Raw genomic sequence first — 16,882 nt, forward strand, 5'->3', positions numbered from 1 at the left:
TCCCTGCTATTACAAGTGTTGCAGAGTGGCTAAATGTTTCCCCTTCCCTGCTATTAAAAGTGTTTTGTAGGGTGGCTAAATGTTTTCCCTTCCCTGCTATTAAAAGTGTTGTAGAGTGGCTAAATGTTTCCACTTCCCTGCTATTAAAAGTGTTGTAGGGTGGCTAAATGTTTCCACTTCCCTGCTATTAAAAGTGTTGTAGGGTGGCTAAATGTTTCCCCTTCCCTGCTATTTCAATAGAGACTGTGTTTCACTGATACATGGTCTAGTTTATTGAGTCTCTGTTAGGAACAAACATTTTGGTTCCAGTCAGTGCTTTGGTTCCTGTGTCAAAAAAGGTTAGTGTCAACATTCAAATGTCCCAAAGAGAGCATTGGTCTGTCAGATTCCAATACATCAATACTGTTATCTGGTGAGAAGTTTAATCAAAACTGTTTCTAATTTTTCTCTCCTTGAAAGTTCCTACACCTGTTTGTAACATTTCAGAGTCTAGAAACATAGAAGACAAACGGTATATCTCACGGGTGCCATGAATCTCTTCTCGTTACTGCGTGATGGCTCTCTGCTCTGCAGGGATCTCCAGACCAGGCTGGCTCAGGCTCTGGGCTGGCCACAGACTCTCCTGTCCCCTCCCTTCCCCTCCTCACCTCTCCCCTTCTCTTCTCTTCTCTCCCCACCTCTCCCCTCCCCTTCCCTCCCCACCCCTCCTCTTCTCTCCTCTCCTCTTCTCTCCTTCTCTCCTATATAAATATGTTATTTACAGTTATAAGGGAAATCTTATGGTCTTAAATTTTATTGTACTATATTAAGAAATTATAAAAAATTATTCTGGCCTTATTCACCCACTTTTTGGGGTATTTGGTATTTTATTAGGATCCCCATTAGCTGTTGCAAAAGCAGCAGCTACTCTTCCTGGGGTCCACACAAAACATGAAACTGTCACAGCCATCGTAAGGTGGAGACCAAGGCGCAGCGTAGTAAGCGTACATTCTTCTTTAATTAAAAAAAGAACACTGAACAAACTATCAAAACAAACCATGAAGCTAATATGCGTAGTGCAGACAGGTAACTAAACATAGATCAAGAACCCACAAAAACAAAAAAGGGAAAATGGCTACCTAAATAGGATCCCCAATCAGAGACAACGATAACCAGCTGCCTCTGATTGGGAACCAATTCAGGCCACCATAGACATACACACTACCTAGAACTCCCAAAATCCTTATACATACAAAACCCCTAGACAATACAAAAACTAACATACCCACCCTCGTCACACCCTGACCTAACCAAAATAATAACGAAAACAGAGATAACTAAGGTCAGGGCGTGACAGAAACATAATACAGAATGACATAATACAGGACATCAATAGACAAGAACAGCTCAAGGACAGAACTACATAAAAAACATTTAAAGGCACATGTAGCCTACATATCAATGCATACACACAAACTATTTAGGTCAAACAGGGGAGAGGCGTTGTGCCGTGAGGTGTTGCCGCAATCAGTTCTTTTTAAACCAGGTTTGTTGTTTATTTGAGCAATATGAGATGGAAGGAAGTTCCATGCAATAAGGGCTCTATATAATACTGTACGTTTTCTTGAATTTGGGAACTGTGAAAAGAACCCTGGTGGGATGTCTGGTGGGATAAGTGTGTGTGTCAGAGCTGTGTGTAAGTTGACTATGCAAACAATTTGGGATTTTCAACACATTTATGTTTCTTATAAAAGGAAGAAGTGATGCATTCAGTCTCTCCTCAACTCTTAGCCAAGAGAGTCTGTCATGTATAGTATTAATATCAGCCCTCTGATTACAATTAAGAGCAAAATGTCCCACTCTGTTCTGGGCCTGCTGCAGCTTAACTAGGTCTTTCCTTGTAGCACTGGACCACACGACTGGACAATAATCAAGATTAGACAAAACGAGAGCCAGCAGAACTTGCTTTTTGAGCAGAGCATCTCTTTTTTACGGACAGACCCCATCTTTACAACCATCTATATGTTTTGACCATGACAGTTTACGATCTAACGCCCAAAAAATGTTGTCTCTGACAAATAGGTTTATGATAGCATTTCATATCATCATGCTTTCATATTTTCTATCACACCTTTATTATGTACATGATCTTGTGTGTTTTTTTAATATGATAGCTGAGGAAGTAAGCTTTTTGCTAATATAAGTCATGACTAGTTCCTCCTTGCCATGAAGGATGAATCAAGGTTTCCTAGGACCAAATAAAGCCTTTTTTCAGAATGTGTTTCTGTTCTTCTCCTTATTAATGAGATACGATACGAGTAAAAGTCCCACTCAAAACAAGGGTTTAGTGAGAGGAAAAACAGTACAGAACGTAAACAGTGTAATACTTATTCTGATCTTGTTCTGTCAACTCTAATTCAATACACCATTTGTGACGTCCTAAGATAAGTTTACCAACCCTCTAATTTAGAAAGAACAATGTAAATGACTGATGATGATGCTGATGTGGTGATGTTGGTGATGGTGATAATGATGGTGATAATGATGGTGATGATGCTGATGATGCTGATGATGATGATGATGATGATGATGATGATGATGATGATGATGATGGTGGTGGTGGTGGTGGTGATGATGATGATGATGATGATGATGATGATGATGATGATGATGATGATGATGATGATGATGACAAGAAGCCAACATCAGTTTCCTTTCAGACAATGTATTTGTATCATCCTTTTTGACATGTAGGGATGGATGGTTCTTCCATTCCCAGATCTCCCATGTTGTTTATAATATAGGACAACCCCCCCAAATCAAGTGAAATCAACACAATAGTCTTTCATCCTCATTATAATAATCTGTAATCATGGTAGAGGTGCAAAGAGACAAACACATACTGTTGGTTTCGGAATTCAATGTTTATTACATTAGAAAATGAAGTATGGCTTTACAGAAGCACAAGCATAAAAGCATTACAGTGGTTTAACATCGTCTATCCATAACAGGGTGTTGAAGGTTCATGTTGGATACATGTAGATCTTAGACGTGATGATCTGTGTATGTCCTTCCTGTACAAATATACATGTCCTGAATTTTAAAAATGTGATAGGATGGAGGCTAAAATACTTGTGTTTGCGTTGCTTATAGCAGTCACGTTCAAACAAAAAGATTATGTATATACATTTTCTTAGATCATGATTTGTATGATTCAATTGGGGGATATTTTTACTTCGGAATTCTGAAAATTATGATGGTTAGATGAATGTCCAACTCTCTGGCAGAATGGCACCATTACAAAATTCTGTCAACTTTCCCAAAATTCCCAATTTTTCGAATATCCCCAGGTTTGCCGGATTTCCCGTGCTTTTCTTCTAACTAGTATTTCTGGAATACCTGGTAATTTGGGGGAAGTTACCACAATTTTGCAACCTCAGGAAATTAGCAATCATTGAAGTGAGACAGGCACAGAGAAAGAAAGACACATTCTGCACAGGAAGCAGGTGAGGGGAGGATGAATCATAATAACAGCTGAAATAGAAACTATGTGTTTGAAACCATTACATGTATTTAGCTCCAGCCAATTACACATCCTCCCTACCAGCCACCTGTGATGCTTATGCATCTTCACCCACATTTACATTCACGGTCATCACATCGTCCTGAATATTGATCTCACACTTTTCACCATAGAAGCCCTCATTGCATTCACAAATTGTCAAAGAGGTGTCTAGTATTCTCTTGCATTGGCCATTTCCACAGTCAGTGTTGACAGAGCAGGGGTCAAGTTGTCTAATCTGGTTATCACTTTTTACATAGACTGAAAAGAAGCCCCAGTGACAGTCATTTCTGATTAGCGCATCTGGAGTTTCAGAAAACCCATCTTTTTTTGTTGAAATATGGATAGCTGCAATTTGAGTCATAGCCAATTTGTATGTAGAAGGACCATACCTGCTGTATTTGTATGAACATTCAGGAAGTTTGTTCAGCACTTCAGGCTTTGAGCACTCTATGTTTTTCACACAGTTAGAAGCATATTCTTTTATAGTATTTCCAATAAAATGGTCGCCTTTCTCTGAGAAGCTCACAGCAACAATGACCTTCTCAAGAGGAATCTTGGTATAACGTACCATGTCATGGCTACTGTCATCTTCCTTTTTGTACACAGCAACTATCCAGTCATACCAGAAGTACTTTTTATTCAAAAACTCTCTAACTTTGCTAGCTAGTGGGGTCATTTCTAAGGATTCGGATGTGCCAATCACTTCCACATCGTTCTTCATGTACTGTTCAAAGTTCTCAATGCATTTCAGCACTGTTTGTGTGTGAGCTTGGGTAACGTTGTAAAACTGAATAATTGATTGCTTGGCCTTGGCCTCTGTGTTGAAGTCCTTCAGCTTGTAATAGATGAGATTCAGCTGCAGGCCCTTCCACATCAGACCTCTGAAATATATGCTGTATGTCTTCACCTTTTCAACTTCACCACTGAATTTTTTTACCGTGAGCTCCAGGAGGTTTTCGATGAGTGAAGGCTGGTCTCCCGTCAGGTATTTGTAGAAATTGGTCACGCTGTTCTCCGTTGCTGTGTTCTCATAGAACTGGGTGAACCTCAGAATCAGAATCAGAAAACTTCATTGTCAGGCAACAAACCTTATTAGGAATTTTTCTTTGTGTGTTATTTCAAAAGTGGGAAGTTAGTTTAGTTTAGAAAGAAAGAAAGAAAGAAAGAAAGAGAGAAAGAAAGAAAAAACTTGATGTGGTTACTGAAATAGCTTTTTCTTTTTATTGGTAGAATATATATCTGTTCTGATTGCTGATTTGAATAGCAGCGAAATAGACAAATATTGCATAACCTCCTTTTTCGGCAATTTTGGGAGGAAAGTGGTCAAAATTGCATTTGTTTCTAAAAGTTGAGTGAAAAAGAAGTTGATGTGGTTACGGAAATAGCTGTATCTTCTGATTGGTAGAAAATGTCTGTTCTGATTTCTTACACTAGTTTTTGTCTAATGGGTCATTCTTGAAATGCGGTGGCATTTGAGCATGACATCTTGTAAGTGTATTTGGGTACATCTTTCCATCTATATGAACTAATATGGCACTTTAATAACTGCTTTTACGTTTTTACCATTATGATAACACTGTGCCACCAATAGGAGTAGCAACGTCAAGGATGGTAACACCAAATACACATTTTAGGTAATTAAGGATTTTCTTAAATGAAGGCCACCGATGCTCAAATCTAAGTACATTAACACTTATAAATTGATATACTGAAACTATTTGATTAATAACTTTGCTCACAATGTAATTTCCCTTCATTTAAATAGAGTAACACCAACTGCACTTTTTATTTAGACACACCAAATGATCAATGGAATCCTCAAATGCTAAAAGGGTGCAATTACCTAATCATTTTCTTTAATATACATCCCTCCCCTGATAACAGCTTGGCAAAGGAAGGAATGCTCAAGGTCCTTGTATATCTTTGCAATGAGTGATTTTTGAGGCGGTATCACCAATGACATAAATCTTGCATATTTGTAAAATAATGATAGGTCATTAAATAGCCTTATTTCTTTTGAATCAATCTATTCAATATAGTAAATACTTTGGTTTCTTTCTAGCATTCAAAATAATATATAGATAGAATCAGATGTAAGGTCTTAATTTGATCACCCTGTTGCAAGATAACTTTTCTGCAATGCTTTACTTGTAGTGTATTTGAGATTTAAAAGGGCTTCTGAAGTTTGTAATTTCCACTTTGACATTTCAGACTTGATTTTCCCGTACAGAAAATGTATCAACCTCTACAAAAATATAAATTAAATATAATCCACATAATTATTCACATTTCCTTTTACTGCTGGATTATTTTCCATCTGTAGCAAACTGGATCAAATTAAGATACCACATCTGTAAGTACACTATACAAACAAAAGTATGTGGACTTCGCTTTAAATGAGTGGATTCAGCTATTTCAGCCACACCCGTTGCTGACAGGTGTATAACATCGAGGACACAGCCATACAATCTCCACATACAAACATTTGCAGTAGAATTGCCTTACTGGAGAGCTCAGATACTTTCAATGTTGCACCGTCATAGTATACCAGATTTCCAACAAGTCAGTTTGTGAAATTTATGCCCTGCTAGTGCTGCCCCAGTGAACTGTAAGTGCTGTTATTGTTAAGTGGAAATGCCTAGAAGCAAAAACGTCTCAGCTGCCAAGTGGTAGGCCACACAAGCTCACAGAATGTGACCTCCGAGTGCTGAAGCGCGTAGTGTGTAAAAATCATCTGTCCTCGGTCGCAACACTCACTACCGAGATCCAAACTGGCTCTGGAAGCAACATCAACACAATAGCTTCATGAAATGAGTTTCCATGGCTGAGCAGCCATACACAAGCCTGAGATCACCATGCCAAGCGTTGGTTGGAGTGGTGTAAAGCTCGCCGCCATTGGACTCTGGAGCAGTCCATATACCAACTCCATATTAATGCCCATGATTTTGGAATGGGATGTTTAATGAGCAGGTGTCCACATACTTTTGGTTATGTAGTGTATTTTAAACAATGCATAAACATAACGTTTTGCAGTATAAAGGACTTGCATTATGTTTTATCATTGATAAACAGTTCAATGTAAACAAACCATTTATGATGTGTAACTATTAGTCATTTGTCAAGTTATTTTTGTTATGGTTGAAAATGCAAGGTAGGCAAATGCCACCTCAGTTCTAGAACCATCTAACCTGTTGGGAAAATGGTCAAAATTCATGTTGTTGAATCCCATCACTGATTTTTAAAGCAGTAACTACAATTTAAGTTGTAAACGGTTACATACTTCTCCACCAGTTGTCTCTTCTTGTCCTTGTCCTTGGCTGCCATGCTATCCGACAAGAATTCCATGAACATGTCCCAGGAGTTGGTGATCTTAAGCTCGTCTTGAGAGTAGACACTGGCGTAGGTTACCCACTGGACTTCAGTTTTCAGAGAGTTGATTTGCAAAGTGATTGAGTCAAGCTTTCTGTTAACCTCTGCAAACTGAGTCTTCACCTCAGTTAACACGGGGTCATCTTGACCGACAAATGCCAGGGCAAAATTTACAGCAGCACCAGCAAAACCACCAAAGGCAGGGCCATAACGTGCCGTGAACTTTAAGACTTTCTTAAGTACACCAGTCCAATCTGATCGATCCTTTGCCTCAACTATTATTTTAACAATTTCCAAACTCTTTTCAAATACTTCAACAGATTTCTCAACTCTTTCTCTTGTGTAGTATTCCAGGTCTTCAACTGATACAGTGGTTCCAATTGAGGTTGCATATAACAGGAGTATCAGCAGTGCTGAAGATGCCATGACTGCAAATTAGAAGAAAATATATATATATATTTACAGTGTTAAAGTTCAATAGCTTTTCCAGATGTATACATATTAATATCCAAAAAGGGTTGGTAAAAACAAGCTTTGTAATTGGTTGAGATACTGTACGTTTTAAGCCGTGCTAAAAAAGCTGTTTACAAAGGGTAGGCCTATGATGCAAAAATAGGCTACTTTTTTATTGTTCGATCTGAGAAACCATTGCACATCTACTGTCCCATCAGCCCAGCCAGGCAATTCATTAATGGGGCAGTGCAGTCAAACACGGAATTTGCCTTTATCATATGCAGAAAGTATTGACACCCCTTGGCTTTTCACACATTTTTGTTACAGACTGAATTTAAAATGGATTAAATGTATATTTTTCTTCTCACCCTACCCCACAATGACAAAGTGAAAACATGTTTTTAGAAATGTTAGCAAATGTATTGAAAATTCAATACAGAAATATCTAATTTACATAAGTATTCACACCCCTGGGTCAATACATGTTAAATCCCTGTTGGCATCGATTACAGCAGTCTTATACAATATTTGCAGATTATTCTTTTTTTAATTCTTCAAGCTCTGTCAAATTGGTTGTTGACCATTGCTAGTCAGCCATTTTCAAGTAATGCCATAGACTTCAAGCCAATTTAAGTCAAAACTGTGACTAGGCCACTCAGGAACATTCAATGTCATCTTGGTAAGTAACTCCAGTGTATATTTGGCCTTATTTTAGGTTATTGTCTGCTGGTGGAAAGCAGACTGAACCAGGTTTTCCTCTAGGATTTTGCCTGTGTTTAGCTCTATTCAGTTTATTTTTATCCTCCAAAAAATGTCCAGTCCTTGCCAATGACCCATACCCAATGACAAGCATACCCACAAGCATACCCATATGAAAAGTGGTACTCAGTGATGTGTTGTGTTGGATTTTCTCCAAATATAATGTTTTTTATTCAGGACATAAATGTAATTTCTTAGCCAAATTCTTGCAGTTTTACTTTAGTGGCTTATTGCAAACAGGATGAATGTTTTGGTATATTTTTATTCTGTACAGGCTTCCTTCTTTTCACTCTGTCATTTAGGTTAGTATTGTGGAGTAACTACAATGTTGTTGATTCATCCTCAGTTATCTCCTATCACAGACATTAACCTCTGTAACTGTTTAAAAGTCATCATTGGCCTTGTGGTGAATTTTTGTAAGCTATTTTTTTTATTTTTTTTTACCATTTTAATTTAAAACAAGCACAGTAAAGGTACTTCATTGTAACCCAGAAATGATTTTGATATTGAGATTAAAACAGCTGCATTGGAACTTTAACTTGATCTTCACTGTAAAAACGCATCTAGACGTTATTTTCTCTTGCTTCTAGCCTAGCACTTGCTTTGCTTGATTTGAACAAACGTTGCTATCTGCCTCTCCGACCTTTGCAACATTGTTTACATTTTTTAATTCGATCTCCACCAGCCCGTAGAGAATAAACATGTCAGGACAAGACCGATAGTGTTTCTGAGACAGGTGAAATCATGCATCAACATACTGTTTATGGATATAAAGACATGGCAATAGAATAACAGGTCAAACTAAACGAAATGCAGCTGGTTTGCTCTCTCTCCAGCTTCAGTTTGAAGTGATTGTGTTATCTGCGTACATTTCATTTAATGTAATAAGTAACCCATTGTAGAAAAGCAATTGTACACACAAGGTTATGTGATAGAAATGTTTTGCACAGCTGTGCTGATCTACTGTACTCGGCTTCACCTCATACCTATGACCACAGCATAGCCATGCTAAAAAATGGTGTCACATGCCCTCTTGTGTACAATTTATTTTATATACATATACTGTAACGACCCTGGGTTTATAAGCGTGGATATCCACTCTGCCGCTTGAGAATGCTTTTGGGGCCCAGTCGACAGCGCGCTGGACTTCGGGCTAGAAGGTTGAGGGTTCGAGACCTACTTCCTGCCTGTTTCATGACAATGCATATTAATAAGTGATTAGTCATTTTATTAAAATAATAATCTATAGGCCTACCTGAAGTTCCAAAAGTAAGCAAAAGTTCAGGTCTCGAGGTGAAGAGATGTGTCTCTGCTGAGTTTCAGCCTCACATTTGATAACCCCTTTATAGCCACCAAACTCATTTTCTTTGTAAACAAACCCTGTAACCGTTTTTTATCAACTAAAAGAGGGTTTATTGGCCTTTAAATATTTACTTAACAAACATCTCCCTCCATGTGATCTCCCTACCTACTTCATCATAAAATATTTAATGTGCTTGCTGAAAGCAAGACTAATCTCAATTCTTATTATTCTGCTCCCTCTAGTGCTTACACACAGCTATAATCACCAAACCAACTTTCAAATGTGCAGATGACACCATCTTAGAATTCTTGATAAAATAATTTTTATAGACCTAGCAAAGTTCACAGAGACAACACTTAAAGCATTTTCATGTGGCTGATGAGAAATTAAAGCAGGGGAGTATGAAGGGAATGCTATCACAGCATACCGAGGACGTTACATACCATTCTGACGGTGCAAACAAATCAATTTTACGCAAAATGATGCTCGAGGACATAAATAGATAATGTACACGTGATCAACCTGAGATTAGAAAACAACAACACTTACCTGACTGCTCCCATCCCTGGCTGGACAGCCAATACAGACAATGAGGGTACACAGGATCGGCCAGCCGACACAATCACTTGCTAATCCCAGAGTCCTCATTGTGAAATGCCAATGCTTCACATAGACAAGATTATTGTGGAAGCAAGGAAATCCCCTGTGGAGATGGCTGGTCTCACTGTCTGGTTTGCAGTCGACTCCAGTGATCATACCTACAAGCATCGGCGACCCTGCTACTCGATCATGAACCGGGTGAGGGGCTTTGGCTACCATGCTTTACTGCTGTACCCGGCAATCATCAAGCTGATGCATGGAGCTGAACAATGTATTTTCACGACACAAACCTGCTTAGTGAAGTTTGTTTGCTCTCTGGAGGAAGAAGGCCGTGAACAGCCCGCTTGACTGCTGGTAAGACCGACATAAGCTTGCTTAGCTAGCTAACTTTAGCTCTTACAAACAAGGGCTATGGGTCTAGTGCTGGCACTTGGGACTGTGAAAAATAAACCCGGAACCATGAACCAGAAACTGGGGCTGCTGCAGGTGCTGGTTTGGGATCTGGGTCTGTAGAAGGAAGGAAGGACAACCTGAGGAGCAAGCTGAAACACGAGGGATTCCCAGGCCCAGAGGTCAAAAGTGGTACTCCCCTGTGGCCTGCTCGCTCTGGGTCCCTACTCCATGCCTCGTCTTGTGGTTGTAGGAGTAATTGATATATATGTAGGTAGATATCACACTATTAAACAATAGACAGGTGTACACTAGAAAATAGGAGAAGAAGGCAGACGTGAGTGCATTTGCCATTCTGGTAAACACAGGAAACCAAAGATTAGCAGATGGCCAAAGTCATACGTGCTTTAAAGTGCATGTATGGAAAAAGTAGGACACCATTATGAATATAAAATTGACAGGAACGGCCATAAGTGCTTAGGGTAAAGACCATAAGTGCTTAGGACAAGATAGACATATATTAATTTTAGGGGACAAGGGGGTCCTGCCCCCATTATAATCTAATCAAGAGCGGATACAGGCGTTATTGGGCGTAGACAAGCAGGAAGCCTGAAATGAAGGATAATGGTGGCAGATGACCATAGGAGAAGTAATTTAATTAATGTATGTAATGATCTCATGTGTGTGGATGTGTATAAAGAGCGAACCAGTGCTCTGGGAAGAGGTGGGATCCGCGGATCGTTCCGGCTTGTGATACATTGTATTAAAAAGTCTATTTGATTTCACAAGTTCTTACTAGTGTTATATTTCTGAGACAATTTTCCACGACATATTCTGGTGCTGGGACTGAGTTAGGTGCGGGTGTTGGATCTACAGAGGGGAGGAAGGACAAACTGAGAAGCAAGCAGAAACAGCCAGAGGTCAGGGATGGTACTCCCCTGTGGCTTGCTCGCTCCGGACGTAGGTCTAGATCTTTGGTCCTTCTTCCGTGCCTCTTCTGGTGTGGTGACTTGTTCCCGGTTCTGGTCCGGTTCTGGTTCTGTGAGAAGGATTGCTATAGAGGAAGGAAGGGGGTGAGAGAGGAAAAGGGAGAAGGGAGGTGGCGGTGGTGGTGGTGGTGGGAATGTCCATTGGCCTGGGCTGGTGCTGGAGGAGGAGCGATGTGACGGCAAGGTTAGGAGGCAGGAGGCTGGAAGACGGAGGGGAACATACAGGTCCCAGACCCACCTGGCCCACCTGGGGTTGATCATTTTGTTGCATATTTTAGTGAGAGTAATTTGTGTTGTTGGGTGGTTCTGTTCACAGGTTACCAGTAGAGGCTCCTCAGAGGAGGAAGGGGAGGACCATCCTCCTCAGTGAAATTCATGATTTTTTTTTATTGTAAAACATTTAAAAAGTTTTCCTTTTTAGATAAAACTATATGAAATATATGCACGTCACCAAATAATTGATTCAAATACACTGTTTTACAATGAAAGTCAACAGCACTCTGTAGGGTAGCACCATGGTGTAACTGGAGAACAGCTAGCTTCTGTCCTCCTCTGGGTACGTTGACTTCAATACAAAACCTAGGAGGCTCATGGTTCTCACCTCTTCCATAGACGTACACAATAATTAAGACAACTCCCGAAGTTTGTCCTCCAACAAATCAGAAGTCTTGCAGCATAAACTGACATGTTGTTATTAGCTATGTTGACACTTTATTTTTGTTTATTTTATTTCACCTATATTTAACCAGGTAATCTAGTTGAGAACAAGTTCTCATTTACAACTGCGACCTGGCCAAGATAAAGCAAAGCAGTGCGACACAAACAACAACACAGAGTTACACATGGAATAAACAAGTGTACAGTCAATAACACAATATAAAAAAAGTAAAGTCTATATACAGTGTGTGCAAATGGCGTGAGGAGGTAAGGCAAAGAAAAATAGGCCATAGTAGCGAAGTAGTTACAATTTAGCAAGTTAACACTGGAGTGATAGATGAGCGGATGATGATGTGCAAGTAGAAATACTGGTGTGCAAATGAGTAGAAAAGTAAATAAAAATAATATGGGGATGAGGTAGGTAGATTGGGTTGGATATTTACAGACGGGCTATGCAATATGACGTTACTTTAGCTAATATGGTGACAACAATGTAGACTGTGTGTGTAGCGGTTATGATATGGTTTGGCTTGGAAACTTTTTTTCACCTGGTCAGATACAGCTGATGTGTTTCTTATTGAAGTCCACAAGTGAAGGGAAAATGTGAGAGTAGGAGAGCGCATAGATGTGAGAAGGAATACAACGTGGCTGCTTTGAAAGTGAACTGTGTTTACGCATGATATGGGGTGTATTCATTCCGCCGATTCTGTTGAAAAACATTTCTTAAAATGAAGCAAATGGAACGAAACGGGGATAAACATACCTGCATTTGTCCAATAGAAACTCTCTTTTGCAACTGTTGGACTAATTATTACACACTAGATCAGCTAGATGCAGGCAAGAGAGTGCAATGTGGTATTGAATGTGTCACTGTCCATCCATGTGTCATTGTCTGTTACCTCAAATGTTTTTTGAGGATCATGCAGTAGCCTAGTCAAGTTTGTTTGCTAGCATTGGAGTTTGGGTTCTGGGGTGGTCTTCTGCTCTGGTCTCTTGTTGGTCTGGTAGTGGTCTTTCCCGTTAAGTAAGTTTTGTCCCGTTGGAGTTGTCGTCATCTGAGTACAGGAGTTGTGAGGCGAGGGGTTCTTCCGGTTTTGGCCTCTATCGAAACCAGCTCCCCTTTGACGAGGGCTTTGGAGTGGGATGGAGGTGTCTAGGAAGGGATTTGTTGGGGGAGCAGATGTGGAGGGGCTGGCAGGGGTGGGGACTGTTTCAAGAGACATCTTGGGTTGTGCCTGATGGAAGGACTGGGTCTGGTTCTGGGACTGGTTCTGGGTCTTCGTTGTTGTCTGGTGGAGGGGGTGAGGGGTTGGTTGGGTTAGGATTTGGATTAGTGGGGTTGGGTTAGGTGGCATTGACCCTTGCCCTGCCGGCAGGAACCGGGGCAGGTTCTGAAGAAGGGGCCCCCTTTCCCGCACAGGTTGCAGGGTCATGTGGAGGCTCAGTCTGAGGTGGGATTGTTATCTTTACAGATCTTGCAGATGATGGCTGTGAAAACTGTGGCCAGATGGCCCAGTTGGCTGCAGTTCCTGCACAGTTTGTGCATGCTCTAGTAGTGGACGAAGCCTGTTGTTTCCCAGTGTGATGGTGTTGGGGTGGTGTTGGACTCTGCCCACTCTGAATGTGTCTGGTCTAACCTGGATCGGCCATTTTCGTACACCAGTACTGACGTTATCTTTGTCCAGGACCCTCTTAGCTGCTGACTTGAGGGTGGTGAACCTGCTTAGCCTACCTGGGAAATGTGGGACGGTAGCGTCCCACCCCGCCAACAGCCAGTGAAAGTGCAGGGCGCCAAATTCAAAACAATAAAAATCTCATAATTAAAATTCCTCAAGCATACAAGTATTTTACCACATTTTAAAGATAGAATTCTCGTTAATCCAGCCACAGTGTCTGATTTCAAAAAGGTTTTACAGCAAAAGCACCACAAACGATTATGTTAGGTCACCACCAAGTCACAGAAAAACACAGCCATTTTTCCAGCCAAAGAGAGGAGTCACAAAAATCAGAAATAGAGATAAAATTAATCACTAACCTTTGATGATCTTCATCAGATGACACTCATAGGACTTCATGTTACACAATACATGTATTTTTTATTAGATAAAGTGCATATTTATATACAAAAATCTCATTTTACATTGGCGTGTTATGTTCAGTAGTTCTAAAACATGCAGTGATTTGCAGAGAGCCACAACAATTTACAGAAATACTCATCATAAATGTTGATAAAAATGACAACTATTATACATGGAACTTTAGATAAACTTCTCCTTAATGCAACCGCTGTGTCAGATTTTTTACAAAAACTGAAAAAGCATACCATGCAATAATCTGAGTACAGCGCTCAGAGACCAAAACAGCCAAAGAGATATCCGCCATGTTGTGGAGTCAACATTAGTCAGAAATAGCATTATAAATATTCACTTGCCTTTGATGATCTTCATCAGAATGCACTCCCAGGAATCCCAGTTCCACAATAAATGTTTGATTTGTTCGATACAGTTCATAATTTATGTCCAAATACCTCCTTTTGGTAGGGCGTTTGGTAAACAAATCCAAACGCATGTGCAAGTCCAGCCGAAAGGTCAGACGAAAAGTCCAAAAAGTTATATTACAGGTCGTAGAAACATGTCAAACGAAGTATAGAATAAATCTTTAGGATGTTTTTATCATAAATCTTCAATAATATTCTAACCGGAGAATTCCTTTGTCTGTAGAAAAGCAATGGAACGCGAGGTAACTCTCACATGAACGCGCATCACGAGCTCATGGCAATCTGCCAGACACCTGGCTCAATCCCCTCTCATTCGGCCCCCCTTCACAGTAGAAGCGTCAAACAAGGTTCTAAAGACTGTTGACATCTAGTGGAATCCTTAGGAAGTGCAAAATGACCCCACAGACACTGTATATTGGAATGGCAATGAGTTGAAAAACTACAAAACTTAGATTTCCCACTTCCTGGTTGGATTTTTCCCAGGTTTTTGCCTGCCATATGAGTTATGTTATACTCACAGACATCATTCAAACAGTTTTAGAAACTTCAGTGATTTCTATCCAAATATACTAATTATATGCATATTCTAGCTTTTATGGCTGAGTAACAGGCAGTTTACTCTGGGCGCCTTATTCATCCTAGCTACTCAATACTGCCCCCCAGTCAGCAAGAAGTTAACAACACTTGGATGTTATAGCTCTGGATGCATTCAATTTGAAGCTGTACTATAACTACCTTGGATTCTCTGTTGGTAAAGGGGTATACTCTGCGTCTTTGACCAAAACTGTTCTAGTAACTGGGGGGTCTTGAAACTGAAAATGATTCCTGTGGACCTGTGGGTTTCACCAGGCAGTTCAGGTCAGACGGCACAAAGCCTATATCTCTCTGCACAAGCCTATACCTCTCTGGAGAATTTCACTGCTGAATTCCAGGCAGGTCATGGTTTCTGGTCTGGCGGTTGTTGATGTTGCTGCTGCTCCCCCCCTCTCTCTCTCTCTCCCACATCAGGTTTACAACGGTCAAAAATACCTGGTAGAATCTGACATGCAGCATTGAGGGAGACAGTCTACCAGAACAAAGAGCTTCTCTTTGTTCAAAACTCCTAATCCCCAAAATGGGAGAAATAAACAATATTTATATTTTTGAGAATGTGGGAATGGTCAATGGACACTTAAGGGACAGTCATGTCGAGTGTGTTTCATTTGGTTATCTCATGAAGGACAGGAAACACACATAACTATATCTCTTAATTTAACGTGTACATTTCTAGTACACGTTAAACTAGTCACGTTTAACTAGTCAGTGAGGCCCCCGTGAGGCCAAACATTACATTAGGCATCATGGAACCGCTCCTTCTTCCCGAAATTTACATTAGACCAAGCAAACCACGGTGTAAGATAAGCAGCTGTTTAAATACTTTAGCCTGGTAAACACATCCGATTATAAGAAGATTTCTGAATGGTACTCAGAAATATCCATTCTAACAACCTACGGCTTTGATCTCTGGTGTACAAACCAGAGGCTTTTCTGACGACTCTCTCCAGCAGATGGACCGGTGACCATAGAGAGAGACAGTGAGACATAAACTCGTAAATATGTAAATTGCAGTTTATTTTTGAATGAGCGGTCGTTCGTGTAAAGTATTAGCAATTTCTATGAGTATAATCAGCTATAAGTTTCCCGGTCTTGAGCGGTCCACACCCCCTTTCCTTTGTCTACCAAGCCGTCATATCGGTTTCATCCACTAGGGACTTTTTCTTTGTATCATGTAATACTACAAGTATGAACTAGTTGTGTGAGTTTATGTATTTCTGTGATTTGATTAGTTAGTTAGTAAATAAATAATTAAGCCAATTTGTATATCGCTGATTCATAATTTATAATTTATGCTAGGGTTCGTGCAGATATCCAAGGGTTTGCGACGTTTGGAATGAGACTAACGAAGGTAACAATTAATCATCATTAAAAGAAGACTGTAATTGATCAGATATTGCAATTTCTGAAGAGTATATTCGGGAAATTATAACGCTGTAAATCTCAATATTTTCCGTTGTGCCCCGACTTCCTAGTTAATTAATGTTTACATGATTAGTTTAATCACGTAATAATTAAACCTAGGTAAGTGATTTGATATAAATAAGTCATTTAATGAAAGTCCTGACACGACAACTGGTACTGTATACTTCCATACATTTTTTGAACTGGTACCGGGGGACCTTCAGACGAGTCTTGTGAAGCCTGTGGGCGTTCTAGCGCAAAACTAATGACATGTATGTGTACACCTTTACACAGAGGGGTCATAGTGTGTAGGCCAAACTGTT

General features: G+C 40.0%; 1 protein-coding gene across 2 annotated transcripts; it reads right to left on the reverse strand.

The window, feature by feature from the left end:
* Positions 1–2,884: 2,884 nt before the first annotated feature.
* LOC129831445 (uncharacterized) lies at positions 2,885–10,068 on the reverse strand. Of its 2 annotated transcripts, none has more exons than XM_055894851.1 (3): positions 9,978–10,068; positions 6,825–7,341; positions 2,885–4,590 (listed from the first exon to the last, which is right to left on the reverse strand). In XM_055894851.1, the coding sequence occupies exons 2-3, from the start codon at positions 7,337–7,339 to the stop codon at positions 3,600–3,602; spliced, it is 1,506 nt and encodes a 501-aa protein (XP_055750826.1). In that variant the 5' UTR covers positions 7,340–7,341; positions 9,978–10,068; the 3' UTR covers positions 2,885–3,599. The 2 variants fall into 2 exon arrangements, with proteins under 2 accessions (XP_055750826.1, XP_055750818.1); XM_055894843.1 differs by lacking the exon at positions 9,978–10,068 and adding an exon at positions 9,381–9,470.
* Positions 10,069–16,882: the final 6,814 nt, after the last annotated feature.

Source organism: Salvelinus fontinalis, chromosome 2, assembly GCF_029448725.1.
Source record: "Salvelinus fontinalis isolate EN_2023a chromosome 2, ASM2944872v1, whole genome shotgun sequence".
NCBI lineage: Eukaryota > Metazoa > Chordata > Actinopteri > Salmoniformes > Salmonidae > Salvelinus > Salvelinus fontinalis.